General features: G+C 39.0%; 1 protein-coding gene across 4 annotated transcripts in view; it reads right to left on the bottom strand.

The window, feature by feature from the left end:
• Positions 1–1,920: 1,920 nt before the first annotated feature.
• CTDSPL (CTD small phosphatase like) overlaps positions 1,921–16,691 on the bottom strand; it is an 82,007-nt gene continuing 67,236 nt past the window's right edge. For all 4 annotated transcript variants that reach the window (XM_009977514.2, XM_009977515.2, XM_009977516.2 and 1 more), the window contains 4 exons: positions 14,133–14,189; positions 6,827–6,919; positions 4,997–5,182; positions 1,921–3,073 (listed from right to left, as the gene is read on the bottom strand). In XM_009977514.2, the coding sequence (XP_009975816.1) occupies positions 2,948–3,073; positions 4,997–5,182; positions 6,827–6,919; positions 14,133–14,189 (462 nt within the window). In that variant the 3' untranslated portion in view covers positions 1,921–2,947. The remainder of the gene's footprint in view (positions 3,074–4,996; positions 5,183–6,826; positions 6,920–14,132; positions 14,190–16,691) is intronic.

The raw sequence follows: 16,691 nt of genomic DNA, 5'->3' as shown, positions 1-16,691 counted from the left end.
TACGACAGTTTCATCCCTTTGGCCCAATTTGAATACCCAGGGAAGTCCAAACCTGACTGCAGAGCGCTCCAAGTTTTATTTCAATGGGAATGAGTTAAAAAAAAAAAAAAAAATTCATCAGAAGTTATAGAAAATACCCTTAAGATACCAGCAGAGATCAAAACTGCTGCTAAGTTTTCCCCCTTTGTATTGTCACAAGTTTTAATGCTGGACTAAGTTAAAATAAGGTGTGTTTTTTTTAAAATTTGTGGATTTCAAGAGCTAAAATAAACACTACAGAACAATTATGGTTGTACAGAAAACACTGTCAGAACCGTTCTAGAAGCTGGTGCAGAAGTTCAGTTGTCCATTACATGTGGATTTTAGAACAATACAAGACACTTTAATAATCAACATTCATTCACAGACTTAAGGCAACTGGTTCATGAAATCACTGCTTTCATAAATGCAAACTAATGACACGGTTTGTCTCACGTACAACAGGTCACAACCGTTCAGGGGTAATGTCAATGTCTCCATGGGGTTACTTATTGTCTGACTGGAAGATTGTTTGGTCTAATGCTAGCGAGAAAGTCTTTGAATTTTTTCAGCCGTTCCTATCATACCTGCACAACTAACTACAACCTGAATACTTCCCTGCAAACTGTGTTTGAAGCCGAGGAGCTACGGACACAGTTGAAAATACTGCTCAGAGAACAACTTTTTGGCAGCTTACAGTTTCATTACTCTGAAGTCAAATACAAAATTAAACAATCTTAAACTGAAAGTAAACGTTAATGGACTAACCAGAATCCATACGTCCTTTTTTTTTTTTTTTCCCTCCATTTTTTAAAACAACATAGGTTGTTTGGTTGTTTTTTTTAACTTGACAGTTTTGTCTTTTGTTGTGGCACACAATTATACAGTACTAAGGTAATGCCAACTGGTAAGAAAACGTAACGGTGATGCCGTACAGACTCATGAGCGTCACGGGACTGCCTGGAACATCCCTCGCTGCCGGACACGGCGAGCAGCTGGAACACAGCTGCACTGCAAGGGGGCAAGTCGTCTTACCGTTTGACACTGCACCTACGACAATCCACTCACCGCCTGCGTAGGCTGGCCTGCCCTTCTATGAGTGAATTTGTTAAGCTGCTTCACCAATGTTTTAGACAAGGATGATAATCCAAGTCCATCACACAAAAATTTTTCCAAGTCATCAAGACTTTGGAAAAAAAATAGAAAAGGCAAAGGAGATCTACTCTTCAGAATTTAGCACTAGGCTAGAAGCACCAACTACTCCATTTAGTCTTCTCTGATGACAGCCAAACACAGCTGTAACTTTTATGTTTGTAGACTTCTGGTGCCGATAGTAATTCAAAGGTGACACTGGAAAGGGGAAAAAAAAATAAAAATAAAGATACGCCTTGTTCTTCAAAGGCTTAAAAAAATTAGAAGTTATTCTTTTGAAAGGGTACTTATGACACTACGGAAGGTGCTAAGCAGGTTCTCAGATTCAAAGATGAGACTTACTCAACTTCGAAGCCAGAGGACCAATTTTAGTTTAGGCTAGTAATTTCTGTCCTTCTAGCAAGGCTCAATAAAGCTCCCAATCTGTCCCTTGCACCTGGGGGAAGAAGAAATACAAATCCAAGATGTGGGGAAAATACTTTTTGCATTTTTATATACCAAAGAAAGGAGAGAGCTCCATCTCAATTAAAAAAAAACCCCCACAAATTATATTTAAAAAACCCCTTTACAGGTCACCTTTAAATGAGCTCTCTGGTATACCAGATACTGTAGGATTAATACATAGGGGTGGGTTATGAAGCCTGCATTTTATTTATTGCCCAAGTTTGCAGCTTACAGAAAATGTTTCATAGCACAGGCACAGTGGCAAAAACAGTATAACAGCCGATGGTCAACTCCATTTGGTGAGTATACAGTAGCAGCAATTAAAAGAAAAAAGTACTCCAAACAGCTCAATACAGATCCAGCTTACCCAGACGGGTTTTTTCAAGAAAAGAATCTTAAACTAATAAATAGATCTCCTCCTCATTCTCCCAAGATAATGGTTTTCCAAAAAACGAGAGGCATGGCAGTTGTGCGTAAGCAGAGACAATAGAACTTCATCTGTCTAGAGTAAAAGGTGCTTTAGATCTGTTAGCCACCTTATTTTCTCCATTCCATCATTCCCTAATACTCAAACAACTGCAGATATGTTCAAAACTGTGCCCAAAATCGTATCAGTGAAATAACCATGTAATTTAACCCAAATCACCCCTCCCACAAACGCTTAAACCTTCTGAGCATGACAAAATGTAATAAAAACTTAATGTCATTGTGGAGACAGGAACCCAGCATCTTTGTTTCAACTTTTTCCTTTGTTATATATTACAGTGCTCTATAAAATTTTTCCTTTTTCCTTTTAAAGCATTTAGACAATACAAGACTAAAAGATGTCTGGAAATACGTCTTATACAAAAATGAATTTTTATCTTAAAATAACATTCAAAAAGGCACTTCATTCTGTAAGAAAAAATTCAGAGTCAGGTCAACTGCTCTAAGCAGGGGGGTAAAATTGTCTGCATAGTGGGAGGGGAAGAAAGGGAGAGAAATTCAACTGCTGAAATACAAGCTTCTTTTTTGGCATGTTTTAAGAAAAGCTGATCCAGTAAAAGATGTCCATTTATGAAATTCATTAAAAGAGTCCCATTTAAAATAGCTTCTTTTTTTTTTTTTTTTCCTTTAAAAAAGTAGTCTGAACACATGACCTTAGGAGTCAGGCTTCTGAAGGCTTAATAGCATCACTCATGATTGTCCTTCGTGTCCAATGTAACAGGAAGATCAAGAGTAGCACTTCTGACAGGGGTGACCTCCCCAAAGCTTACATTTGAAAGAGCTGAAAAAGATGGAGACAGCCTCTAGCAACTGCAATCTAGTAGCAGAAGTCAGTCAAAGTTAAGGGCTACCTGTTGCAGAGTTTATGAAGCATACTGTAAACTTCTTCCTCTTTGCTTAGTCCTTCAAAGAAAGGAATAAGATCTAGCAGCTCTGTGTCTGTCATGTCATCAAACCAGGACTGCACAGGCACCTGAAACAAAGCAAGTAACAAACATCAGGATGACTTCATGATGTGAAGAACATGTGAGTCTTGCCTAGCTAGACGTCCTGCAATACTCATTGCCATCACAGTAAGGCAAATTGCTAGTCATTAGCATTCAAGTCCACATCTTCTAGCATGCAACACCAACCCCAAACCCAACTACGAAACGGTTGACCTTCCAAATCCAACTGCAGAACAGCTGACATGCAGCTGACCTTCTCCCACATGTCCAAGTAACCTGCATGACCCAACACTGGACAGCTCAATTAGCTCTGCCCCCTTGATATTCAGAACAGACTCGAAGGAAGACACAGGTTATGAAGCTATACTGACACTTTATCTACGGGCAAGTCTTTTTTTTCCTTCCTCTAGAGTATGAGTCACTAAACAGAGGCATGCAGCAACAACCCCTTCTGGCATGGGGTTGCAGAGGAAATACTTAAACAGCGAGTACAGAACGGTTCTCCAACTAAAATATAAGACCTTGAGAGCAGGTTCAGAAAATAATGCATATAACAACACTTCTTCAATACGTGGGCTGGATTTGGGGAAGAAGTTCTGTGTAGCTTCACTATGGAAGTATACTGAGGTCTTTCAAAGACTATCTCGGATCTTGTTACAAGCTCTGGTTTCTGTAGAGACTCGAATATCGGCTAGCTAGCAGCACTTTTCTATACATGATTAAACCACTCTGCTGAGGTCCTTAATTTCATCTCCCAAATTTCTACAGCTTATTATTTTCTTGGCACTGAATTCCAAGATACCACATGACGATCTGGATCGAGTTTTTAATTTTAATCGTGAACATAAATTAGAGCTACAGCTCCTGGTTACTATAAATAGCAAATTTAAACCATGTGTGGCACCAACCAGAAAAATGTTTTCACCCAGTCACTTAGAGCATCAAAGTACTAAGATCTGAATTTAAAAGCTCACTGCTGCAAGATAAATAGTTCACGTTTGAAAAAAAAAAAAAAAAGGCAAAAAGCTATGTCAGAGAGCCAGGACCATGCAAAACAGTGTTCCTGATAAAAATTTCCTACATTAATTTTAGCAGTTCACAAAAAAGGCAGCCTAAAAATACCAAAGAAAACATTGCACAGCCTCGCTGTTTAAAAGTCAGTAGATCTAAGGGGAGTTCCAGCTTGCTATCCTGGCAACTACAAAACAGATGTGAGCATCTGTACTGATTGCAGCAATGGATGGAGCAAGTGCCAGACCATTCCATCATAGCTCCTGAGGCTGACACGAAACACACAGTGAAAATGTGCATTGCTCTTAATTATCCTCCCTTGAAGTACTGTTGCCTGCCTTGTATCCTTACTCCTAAAGCTTGATGAACTTGTTGGCTAATGCTTCTAATTATGAAGTGAGTTATCACAAAAATACTTAAAGGAGAAGCATAACGACACAACAGGATCTTGATTTTTGTCTTCCCCTTAGCCACAAATACAGAACTCAGACAGTAACCAGTAAAGCATTAATTATCTTGTCTATTTAATAAAGTGTTTTCGTGCACGCAATGAAAAAAGATGATTACCAAAAGCAGTTCAAGTAAACTGTTCTATCTGAAGAACAAAAACTATGCTCGAGGGCAGCTTTGCTTTTTAGAGCTAGGTTAGTTATTCAGGTTCTACACTGCTTGGTGTTTCTCAAAACTGATGGACTTCATGCCAGAAGATAAAATGGAAAGCGGATGAACAGTCATGACTACGACACACTGTCAAGATCAGCCCACCCTCGTCCTTCACCATTTGGCAGTGAATACCAGAACCTACCTGCAGCCTAAGAAAACACAGAAACTAATACAAGTTAGTGTTCTGAAAGGTTATTTTCTGAATCAGAAAGTCTGGGCAAGGACCAGAAAGATAAAAGTTACACATGAGTACTTCAAATCCTAAGAATACTTACTGCATTTTCAGGATGGAAGATGTAAGATGCAGGAGAATTATCTACTATAATAACTTTACTCAGCTCACGTCCCAGTCGACTCAGATCCTTCACGTAGTTTCCTCGGTGGAAAACACAGGATTCTCTAAAGAGCCTTGCCCTGAACACACCCCAGCGATCCAGTAAGTCAGCTACTGGGTCTGCATACTTAAAAACAGAAGTTAGAAACATGAAGTTAGCAATGCCCAGGTAAGGCTAATTCACAGAACCATACAAAGAAGGGACACAAAATCATTTCAGACAAAACGCCGTGGTTTTTTTTTCATTTTCTTCCCTGCTCCTTGTTAATTAACTTACATGCCTGCAAACCTGAAGTGATTAATAGAGAGAGAACGCAGAAGTAGGACGGTTATCTTTCTGTGGAAGGCTAACATGCGCTCTTAAGGTTTTCCTTGATTTATCGATTAGGTTTTATTCTCAGGGTCAACTTATAGTTACCCTAGGAATAATCTAGAAATCGATGGATCCCGAGATCTCACCTAACATTACCACAAAACCAGCCAATGCTAACAGAAAATCTATATGAAGCCATTCCCACAACCGATTCATTTCCACGTGTCTCTGAAGACAAACTGCAATGAAGGCACGTGAGCTCAATGTGGCTTTTTCAAATGATGCCCTTGGAGCAACTGGGTCAGTAAGAATCTTAAGATTACCAAATTGCATAACTGGGCCATAAAGATCAGACAAAGATGTTATTAGGAAAAATACCCACGTACAATACTGGAAAATTTTCACTTTATATATAAGATGATACTTCAAATCAGGCACAGCTTAGAATCTAACAATTGATGTAAACTGTCCAAGAAAAAGCATCCTAATAAACCAGAACATGAAATAACCGTGTACTTGAAAACCGTAGGTAGAACTCATTTTTGCAGGATAGGAGTTATCATTTTCCTGTATTTTAAACTGAGAAACAAAATTGATGTTGAAACCAATCATCTTTAGACTATGAAAACTGCTAGACCTCTAACTGCAATATGAAATCGTTCCATTATTTAGGATTGTCGCAACGTGACTGAACAGAGCATGGTAAACAGAGCGCAGGGAAGAATCTCTGACAAGAAGGCACTAGAGCAGATCAAACAGGGTCCTGTCCCCTTCCACCATCTCTATACTGGGTTGGAGTAAAAGCTTACTCGAGTATTACTTAGAAATAAATACAATTTTACAAACAAGACACCACAAATACAATACATTGAAGGAAGTGAAGAATTTAAGATGTCTACTACAGTAATGTCTACCACAAAACTACCTACGAGGTACTACTGCTACTGGAAACCACAGGGCACAAAATATTCCTGTTGATGTTTCAAGCTTTACAAAACGTCTAATTTTCTAACTCCAGATTGTAACTGCACCTTGACAGAACAAAAACGTGTTCCCAATTTTCAGATGCAGCAAGTTTCTGAATCACTGGCTGATCACGCAGATAGTGTTAAATACAGTGTATTTTATTTCATGCCCAGCTTTAATATACTGCTTTACTCGCACGCTATTTGTTCTAATTTCTCACTATAACCATGGTAACTTGTAAGCCTTTCATATTGGCATTATGAGCAATGCATGGAGGCTACATTATGAGACAAGCCCATATGTGATGGTGTTACCATGGAAACACTTACCCACACACTAGCAGACAAAGTACACACTGTCAGACAAAGAAGCAGAAAAGAAGGGGAAAAATTAAGATAGTACCAACTGTGGAAATAATTATTCATAGAAAACCCAACCAAAAGTCCATTGACCAGCACCATAAGGGCTACTGAGATGAAGAGAAGAACAAACCTTGGCTAGACTGGCTGTGAAGAGTACACATTCAAAGAGCTCTCCCATCCTCTGAAGAAACTCATCCACATGTGGTCGTTTCAATACATAAACCTGGAATGATAATGACTATTTAGGTCAAAAGGTGTTTAAGGTAAAAGGAAAGGGGGGAAAAAAAAAAAAACCACAAACACAAACCACTCCTGTAATCCTAACACTTAAAGAAGCAAAAGTTAACATGGAAGCAGTTCAAATGAAATGCTGCAAGAAAAAAAAAGTATACAAGATAAAAGTAGACATCCAATAATGAGAAATTTGAATGCACGGGCTGCCAAGACCCATGCTGGTTATGTGACTGCAAATACTGTGCATCATCTGGAGTGATGCTTCTTGAAAAATCTCATTAAAGGCAAGGAGAGACGGCAGGGCTTCTCGAGAAGCGAGGATTCAGATCTCTCACCCGAAACGATTTTGGTGCTGGTGTCTTCAGCCCTGAAGAGCTTTACAGAAGGAATAAATCTGACGAAACCTCTACGATGACAGGAATTGCACAATAGGGAACTGTTTTCTTCCTGTGGCTAATTCTTTCATTTTTTAAATTCCAGGCGCTAAGTACCATATCTCACAGGATAGTTATCAGTCATCCGGCTCTGCAGAGAGCTTTCACCAAAAAAATCTTCACAGCACCATGCAAAATGTCTAGCAAATGCTGCTTTCAAAATGCAGCAGCAAAGTCTATGAGGTCTTCTACTGTGACCGTGCCATAAAGACGTTAAATACCCAGGATCTCTCCCCTCGTGAGCAGCTTGGTTTCAGCAACTGAGGACCATACAGGCGCAGCGTGGCTGCCGACTGTCAACAACCTGATTAACAGATATTAGAGCCTCCTCGCCTCCCTTTTCAGAGCAAGGAAGGTGATTTGCATTCACAGAAAATACCAAGATAAGATAACTGCTGCCCAGAAAGCTTACAAGTAGTTTACAATATACTGGGAAGCTGAAGAGAGGAGTCTGCTTGAAAAATATTTATCTATCTTGTTTGCACTTAGATTAAAAGTTTGAGAGAAAACACTGGCACCATTTCATCATCTTCGTTTGGCAAATAATCCTTAATACTGGAAATTCCAAGCAGAGCAGTCTGGCATATAGCTGAATTCAGGAAAAATTGCAAGACTGATGCAATTTCAGGAATTTCTTCCTTTGATATGTAGAACTGATTAATTGTATGTATTTTACTAGATTCATTTTAAGAAAGAGGTAAAAACCATAAGGCACTTAGAGAAAAAGCCTGAAGTAGAAAAACATGGAAACGCCAGCTTGAAGTGTAACAATTAAAGCCTTTAGCTAAAGAAGAAAAAATTGTGTAACAGGGACTTGAAATGAAAAACCTAAATCTGAAAGCAAAGTTTTATTAAAAGCATATATGATGGAGCTGTACCTTAATGACTAAAGCAGAAACGTTAATTACTTTCCCACTCTATGTAGCATATAGCTCATAGCATAAGATTTGATCTGCTTTAAGTTATTTCTATGAAGTTTAACTAAACTCTTTCTGGCCCCTAAAATTCAAGCAATACATTCAAACTTCATACAGATTACCAATTTATAACCCAGATTTATTTTTAATTTTTTTTTGCACAACCACAGCAGCACTTAACCAATCAATTAAATAAATGAGACATTTTATAAATTAAAGACAGTTAACAGATGTACTTCAACACTGCTCTCTTTCCAGGTAACTACAGCAAAGTTTCCTGTATTTCACTAGGCACAAACCAAGAAATTTCCTCTCCTGTAACAATGCCATTGATTTTTCACTTAAATCTTACTACACAGAGCTGTTCTACTACTACTACTAATTTCCTTTCCAAATTACATCTTCAATTTTTAAAGACACAGGTAGAAAGACAGTTGCAGTTCCTCTGCGGTTGGGTACCCAGAAAGAGACTATCCCATTTGCCAGTAATAATCAGACGCAAGTTACTCCTTAACCTATTTTTGAGGGCACAAAAGGGACACCCCAGAGTCTTAAAGTCATTCTTGGATAATAGGTGCTGGCATTTAGTATTTTCCTTTTAAAACCCAGTGTTCTCAGCTGCAGTGCAAGAAGCCTCCTCTTTGCTCTCCATCCCTATCTGTGCCTGTGTCGGTGAAGTATTTCCACTTGGAATGTAATTACAAACTCCAAGCCAAGGATATGAACTTTGCTGCTTGCAACACAACCCACCTCCTCCATAAAGAGAGTATATAGTAAATCAACCCAGTAGCTACAGACCAGGAGCTCCTTAACCACAGGCTCACGGGCAGGAGTGGGCTTATAAACACAGGTATTTGCAGTGTGCGCTTTTTTAGCAATCTGCAGGTCTCCTAATACTGCAACTGGTCAGTATTAGCTGGAAGTACACAGCATTTTTAAACTGCATTGTCTCCCTTCTGCAGTTCAGGCCTCCTGGTCCATCCCAGAGTACTCTAAACCTCCCTTACTTGAGCTTTTCTTGCTGTTCTGCCTTAAACCTTACCTATTGCGCCCTGGCCAACAGATTCACTCCTCATTTTAAATGCCTTATTAATAACAAACGCAATCTCTTAGGATGAGGTCTCGCCGAATTTTTCCCGTAATTCTCTCCTCCTCTAAAAAGCCACAACTCCTTCACTTTTTTTTTTTTTTAACCAACACTGGATTTATTTTTTTTTTTGCAGAACAACATGTATTAATACTCTGGATGGTTATTCCCCTTGAAGTTTTTTTGACAAGTCCTACTTGGATCCTGGAAGCAACTGCAAGCACACTGGTATCCTGGGCTACAAGATCTCTTTGGTTTACTTCACATAAAAAGCTTTCTTCAGCTGACACTGCAGCTCTTTTCTCCTCTTCCTCCTCATTTGGAATTTTTTCCCCCTTTACTTTGTTAGCGGCTGGACTTGCATCTCAATGCCGCATGGTTATTTGTGGCTTGGCTTTTTCCTCCATTGCCTGATGTCTTCAGTTTAAGTTTCTAGACTAACTGGCTCCTGGCATTTTTCTGAGATTTATATACTGTTTTCAGGGCATTAAAAAAACCCAACAACCCTCCAGTTTCTCTGTGTTGCATGTTCACTAATTTCTTCCTTATCACAGTAAGACTATAGAGGAATACAGTCTTTTTTTTTTTTAAATTTAAAATGAACCTTACTCTTAAAATGTTAAGGCACAAATCGGGCACTAGGCATGTTTTTACAGGATTCTGTACTTACAGCTGCTAATGGCAGAACGTAATTATCTTTAATTGTTTTCAAGCTTTCGGTATTTCCACATACATTGTCTATACCTCAAAGCAGTCTTAACCCAAAACGACTCAGCATTTGTAAACTAAAAGAGAAACCCAGCTCAGTTTTCATCAGTTAAACAGGACAAAGAATTGCCTTTCAAAGTCAGCTTTACAATAATGAAATCTTCAACTAATGACCAAGAAATCTGCCCGTGACAACTCGAGCTCCCATAATCTCCTGTTCCACGGGCTGGGTGCATCTTCTTAACAGTGGGCAGAGAATAACATGCGTCCTTGAGCCTCGTCTTTCTGGTTGACACAGTTGTGGTTGCCTCCCAGTGCAAGTAACCAAGAATAGGCCAGCTAGAAAGGATACAGCCTATCCTGGATTACTTGAACCAGGCCACAGCCTTCTGTAAGAAAACCAATTAATTTTGTCCTTTGTAGAAAGGAAGTTTATTATTCCAACAGTGTTTTCCCCACCAATAAAAAACATTTTGTACATTACATTCAAAGTATACATGCCACACATTTCTTCAGCTTTCAACAACTAAAAATAAGCAATTGTTAATTGATATTAAAAAACCCCAAAACACTTAAAAACTAGTTTTACTCACTTAATGAATTACATTCAAGAATGAAATTCCAAGTAACATCAAATCAAACTCTTCTGGGCTGCCCTCTTTATTCTTCGACACCGACAGCGAGGCACAAAGGCATTGTGAGTCAATTTGGATAAAATACAAAGGACCACCATAGCCTAAAAATCTTCACTCACTGGGGATTAAAGCTATAATTAACGCACAGTTTCTAATCTGGGAGTTGTGATTGCTCTGCACTTCTTAAATGGGAAGCATGCTTCAAAAGAGAGGATGTATTCTTGCAGAAGTTACGTCAAGTGTACTAAACAGGTTGAACATCTTTTTCTCCAGCCACTACTTTCATCCTCAAGAAACTTCCTCTAAAGAGCGCTCTTAGTTGCAACACATTTCACTGGACTTCCCCCAGTTTCTCACTTATAATTTGGAAGAGCAGGGGACCAGCTCTGATTTCCTTTTATTCAGAGAACCAGAGAAAAATGAGAGAACTGGCCAAAAGAGCGTCAGCTTGCATTAGAACTGCCTTTTTGTATCTGTGCCATCATTTCCAACACAAAGCGGGGGATTCATCCCCTGTAACTTTAGCTGCCCTGTAGACCGGCACAGTCTCTGCAGGCAGCTAAAGACCCATAACAGAAGGAAAGAGAGGTACCTCCACACACGAGTGATTTCCTTGTAAATAAAATGACCAATCCTTTCTAAAGGTAAGGGAAATTAAGCTAGAGAATGATGGGAGAGGGACAAGGGGTGCTCAGAAAAGCTATTTTTTTAATCTAGGGATACTGCTTTACCCAAGCACCCTTCAAGATGACTTCAACTGTCCTCCCTATAGAAGAACAAGAGTCTCTCTGACCTTCGCATTATAGTGACATAAGGGCAGATAAACTCCCCAAACTAAAGACAGCTTTTTTTGTGAATACCTCTGTTGCACCGCAAAAAATTACATTTACCACAAACAAAACTTGTTAGGTAAGTCAGACTCGAAACTTTTTCAAGCATATAAGCAACTGAAGATGCCACAGCTTCTACTTTTGGTATATGAGATCTGAAGAATCTCACATGATTTCAAATTTCTTCCTGAATGGGCACTTCTGAAATGGTGTTCTCCATTTGTTTTCCATGGGGTTCTGTCTAAGGCGGAGTTCGAGCACAACAATACTCTGTTGGACAATTTCCTGCTCGATAAGATATCAGGCTTACCAGTAAACTAGGTAAGGATATGCACTACAGACAGTATGGCTCCACAACTTTTCACATATCCCATGGTATTTTAAACAAATGGCAGTATTTCCCAATGCCAATGATTAATCTTTGAGTATATAAACCGCTTAAGAAAATGGACAAGCATTATACAGATGACAAAATCTGATGGATAACAAAAATTGTTGATATGCATTCAGTTTATGCTTTAAGTGAATAAAAAACTACAGGTTTGAAGTAGGAATCAGCTGTCAAAGCTCTACAGCCTGTGTTAATGCTCAGACTAAGCCATGATGTTTGCTTTCACCTTTCAGATTATGACAGTTTTAAAAAAAAAAAACAACCACGACTGCTGGATGATAGCACATTACTTTGCTTGCATAGGTATTACAAACACAGGAATCTAAGACTTTGCCTATTCTGCATACCATATAAATTACCTGTATTTCAAGGATCAGAAATTCCTTACAACTAACTTCATTTCTACCACCCAGACGTAACTGCGATTTTTACCTTTTTTCGAGATGAAGAACTTGAAATACAAAGAGATTGAGAAATTTCCTTGAAAATTACACAGGAAGTCTTGAGCAAAGCAGTCAGAGACTAACTTCACTTGACTGTCTCTGTCAGAGCATCCTTTTTCCCATTCACGTTTAAGGTATGCACAAATCCTCTCCCTTTGACCAGTTGGTTTTGTTTGTTGTTTTTTTTTCCCCCATATGCTGTCATCTTGAGCACTTAAAAGCATCATGTTTAGCAAAGAATCTGAAAGTTCACCTTGGAGAACAGAAAAGCAATAGGCTTTCGAAGTGCTTGACTGTGAAGCCCAAACAGTCTTTTACTGAGTTTTGTTTCAAAATGTAAATGTATAATCTTGACAAGCTAAGCGATTACAACCCTAAACCATTCAAAATTGTTAGGCAACCTATTTTATTCCCTTTCAGAAGCATTCCTGAAAGTTTTAGGCAAGAAAATGCCTGCATTACAGCACTAAACACAATTAAAGCCCACATCCAATGAGGACAGACAATATCACAATACAAACCTCCCAAAACATCACTTACGTCTTTTAAGCATTCAGCTTTGGTGAACATTACGGATTCAAGTACCCTAAATTTTTCTACATGAAACAGGCACAGTGTAAAAACAGTTGAAGCAACTGTCACTTTAAAACACGTTTCAGTCCACTGACTGATATTTAGTAATTATTTTAAGAGTGACAATTCCATGGATGGTTTTCATAACATGAAATCAAACAAAACTATGAACCAACTTTATGATCTATCAATTTTTCCAAGATCAAAATACAAACATACTAAAATAATGCACATAAAAGACATTACAAAAATTAAAGTATTCAAAACCTCCACTGAATCACATCCAGGGAAGATTTGCAACTCAATAACTGCATTAACCTACGATAACCAATAGAGGATGTTTCAAACAATTTGCAAGATTCATACAGCAGAAAGGCTCAACTTCACAGTAACCAGTAAAACCCGACTCCAGCAATAACTTTAATATCTGTCTGAAGAGGAAAACTTTGGCCATTGTTATTTATTTCATTCAACGTTTTCAGAAATGACTACTGATTAAAGACACTAAGCTAAGACAGTGAAGGAGACTGATTTTCAAATTATGGGTGCTTTGCATTTACTGAAAACCATTTCACAGAGTCTTAAGTGAAGTTTTTAAGAATAGGACACAAAAGTTAGTCCCTTTTTAATTTTGTCTGGACCTTTTAAAGATGCTGAAATGTATAAGAAGTCCTATCAGAGGAACTTAAATTACTTACAGGAAGAAAAGGAGACAGAACTTAAGCAGATTGACACAAAAATTGAAGAAATGTCTGTAGTTCCTTAACATTTTTATAAAGCTTTGTCCATACGAGCTACCAAGAGACATTAAAGTCAACTTACGTCGTGTTTGCAAGATAATGAGAAATGCAGTATTCAAGTATTTTCTGGGCCTAGCAATGTTTGAAAACACATCCTTAGATCCCTTTCTGTTTGAAAAAGTTTTAAAACTGACAAAGAGTTAAGTATTGAAGTCCTGAGAGATATTCTGGAGAACTTAAAAAAGTTAAAATCAAGACTTAGTAGTTAGAAACTACATACCTGATCAACCAGGGATGCCTGTCTGGATGATTCGTTCCAGCTTTTGTGTTTTGCAAAAGGCCAAGTTATTGAATGTAAAAGGAGCAAACGGAGAAAGGTAACGCTCCTGGACAGTGAGGACAGTGCCACTACTAGAACAACGCTAAAGGAACAACAGCACTTACCTGATGTATGGTTCCATCAATTTCGACAGGAACGATGAAATCAGCGTTGCTAATTGGCTGCAAAGAATGACGAGGAAATAAATCAACATTAAAAATAAGATCATTAGAGGGAAAACTTCAGAGGCGTAAAAAGAGAAGAGTACTTACTCCTCAGGAACAAGTTAATAAGCATTATCGATTACACAAATCCACTCGGTGCGTGTGCCCTTTACACAAAGTCAGAAGCCTCACGCAGCCGTATTCACTGGATACTGCATTTCCCTCTTCCCTCATTTTTTTAAGCTTCATACAACATAATATGCTTTATTGCTTGAATACCCCCCCACTACCAGGATAAAAATCGGTTTGGATAACTCTTTCATCAAAGCTGAATTTCTTTTTCATCATCCACACAGATTTGAGCTTCACATATCCTGCTCTGGGGCATCAATTAGTAACTACTTAAAATTAAAGACAGTGGTAAAAGTAATACCTAAAGGTTATATTTGAATCAGGAGGTGCAACAAGAGAAGACTCAAGTTGTACAGTTAAATGATTCTCAAGACGTGATATCTCAAGAACATCCTAAACCAATCAAATTAATCATGTAAAACTGCATTTTAGTACAAAAGGGAAGAGGTGGCGCGCTCGGTCCAAGTCCTCGAATTCATTTTTCTAGCTTGCTGAATACAACTTAAGACTTACTGTGAAAAACCACTGGTTAAGTAAAACTACTCTGGGAAGCAGAAAAGCATCCTTGTAGCCAGTCTAAGAGTACAGAGTTTAATCTTGGCTGGGCAGTGGTGATAGCTGGGGCACACGCTGCTAACAATGTTCACTAGTTCAAACGGACACCAAGCTTGGCAGAGCCCTTCGCTACGGCTCATGCATTACATCCGTGATAAAAAAAAAACACCACGTAAACATGCCTGGCTGAGGTTTGTAACTCACTCCATGATCTGTAGCTTGGAAATGGCTGAGGCACAGAGCTGCCAAATATAGTTTTAAGAGGACTGATTAACACACAATATGTTTCATGGATAACAGACTGAAACGAAGGCTGGGAGCAGTCCGGCTGGTAACCAGTATGGCATTACTAAGGCTGGAAAACGTCTTCACTCAGCTCTATCAGACTTGCACAGACTTTCCCACCTGGTTTTCTGGATCAGTCAATAGAGTGATCTGAAGTACCACCAAGAGCACTCTTTGAGGAATCTGAGAAACCAGAAAGAGCCTCCAAACCCATTCAGGGGGGTCGAGGGGGTGCCAAGAAAGCAGAGAAGTAGCCAAGATAAAGAGGCTGAGAAGTGGATCACAAACTGGTAAGCCTGAACAGGTGCTCTGTGAAAAATGGTAGGAAAAACAGAATCCTGCAGTATTAACCTGATAGCATCACTTTGATCCCATTCCCTGGAAAAACTGGATTCTAATTCCATCGTTAGATGACTTTCCTGTGAGGAGAGCAAAACGACCGTAAGAATCTATATAGAGGGCAACACCTTCTCTCAGTAGTAAAGTAATACGGAAGATGTTTTGATCTGACATCTGAGAGTGCTGCATCAGAGGACAAATGAGAAGCTACGCTGAATTTACTTGTCCCGACCAACAGTTATTGGCAACTAAAGCTCCAGGGTAGCTGATGCTGGAAAACTCCATCCTGTTGATGACCACTGTGCTAGCATGATCTAAAGAATTCAGCAAATACCCACAGATACATTCTACACTTCCCTTTGGCTGACATCAAACAATTTCCAAGATATATCCCCTGTTCTGCTCCTGAAAAAGACAGAAAGAGGCTCCTATCTGTTACCTGCGTGAAGCCCCTCAAGACAGAGAAGATACTCTGCAGCATCTTTAATAGCCAGAGAAGAGGTACACAAAAACATTCTGAAGCGTCACCTTAAAAGAAACCCAAGTGAACTGTCAATAAGACTCAGCCACCAAAGTTTTCAAGTGGGTGCCAGCTCCGTGCGTGAAGAGACCTGCAGGCACTTGAAGAATTTACATATGCATGACACCCTTAAGCAAGATAAATATTCCATATGAGCAGAAAAAGAACAGGTCACTGGAAGTTGCACAGGTTTTGAAGCCCACTGATAAAAATACACCTATTACCAAACTTTAAGAGGAGCAAGAGCAACCACGTGTCAGAGAAAAATCACGTTCTGTTTAGACAACCTGACTTTTGCTAACAAATAAAACCCACCCTTAGACTTTGCAACACTAACCAAATTACATAGTTGCTTCCCCCACTTACACTTCAGGTACTACACAGCTTTCTTGCTGGCACAAGCGATAAGAAAGAGAGCATGGACTGGGGTTCTGTGCTTCATCATGATGGGAAGTCAGGAGAAAAGCCTGCAAGAGTTTGCTGGATAAAGGTTTCTGGGGCTGCACACGTGAAGCACGTACATGCCTTGAGCAGGAACCACAGAGACAGAGCGTGAAAGATGACAACGTATTTCCATGGAAAAATCTTTCCTTCAGTTAGAACTGTTTCTATTTAATAAAAAGCTCCAGAGTTTCAAATGTTCTAAAAGACTTTCACAGCCAGTTTTGACTATAACTACATTCCAGACT

Source organism: Tauraco erythrolophus, chromosome 7 (assembly GCF_009769465.1).
Source record: "Tauraco erythrolophus isolate bTauEry1 chromosome 7, bTauEry1.pri, whole genome shotgun sequence".
In the NCBI taxonomy this organism is placed as follows: Eukaryota; Metazoa; Chordata; class Aves; order Musophagiformes; family Musophagidae; genus Tauraco; species Tauraco erythrolophus.
This window is presented reverse-complemented; position numbering and strand designations above follow the sequence as displayed.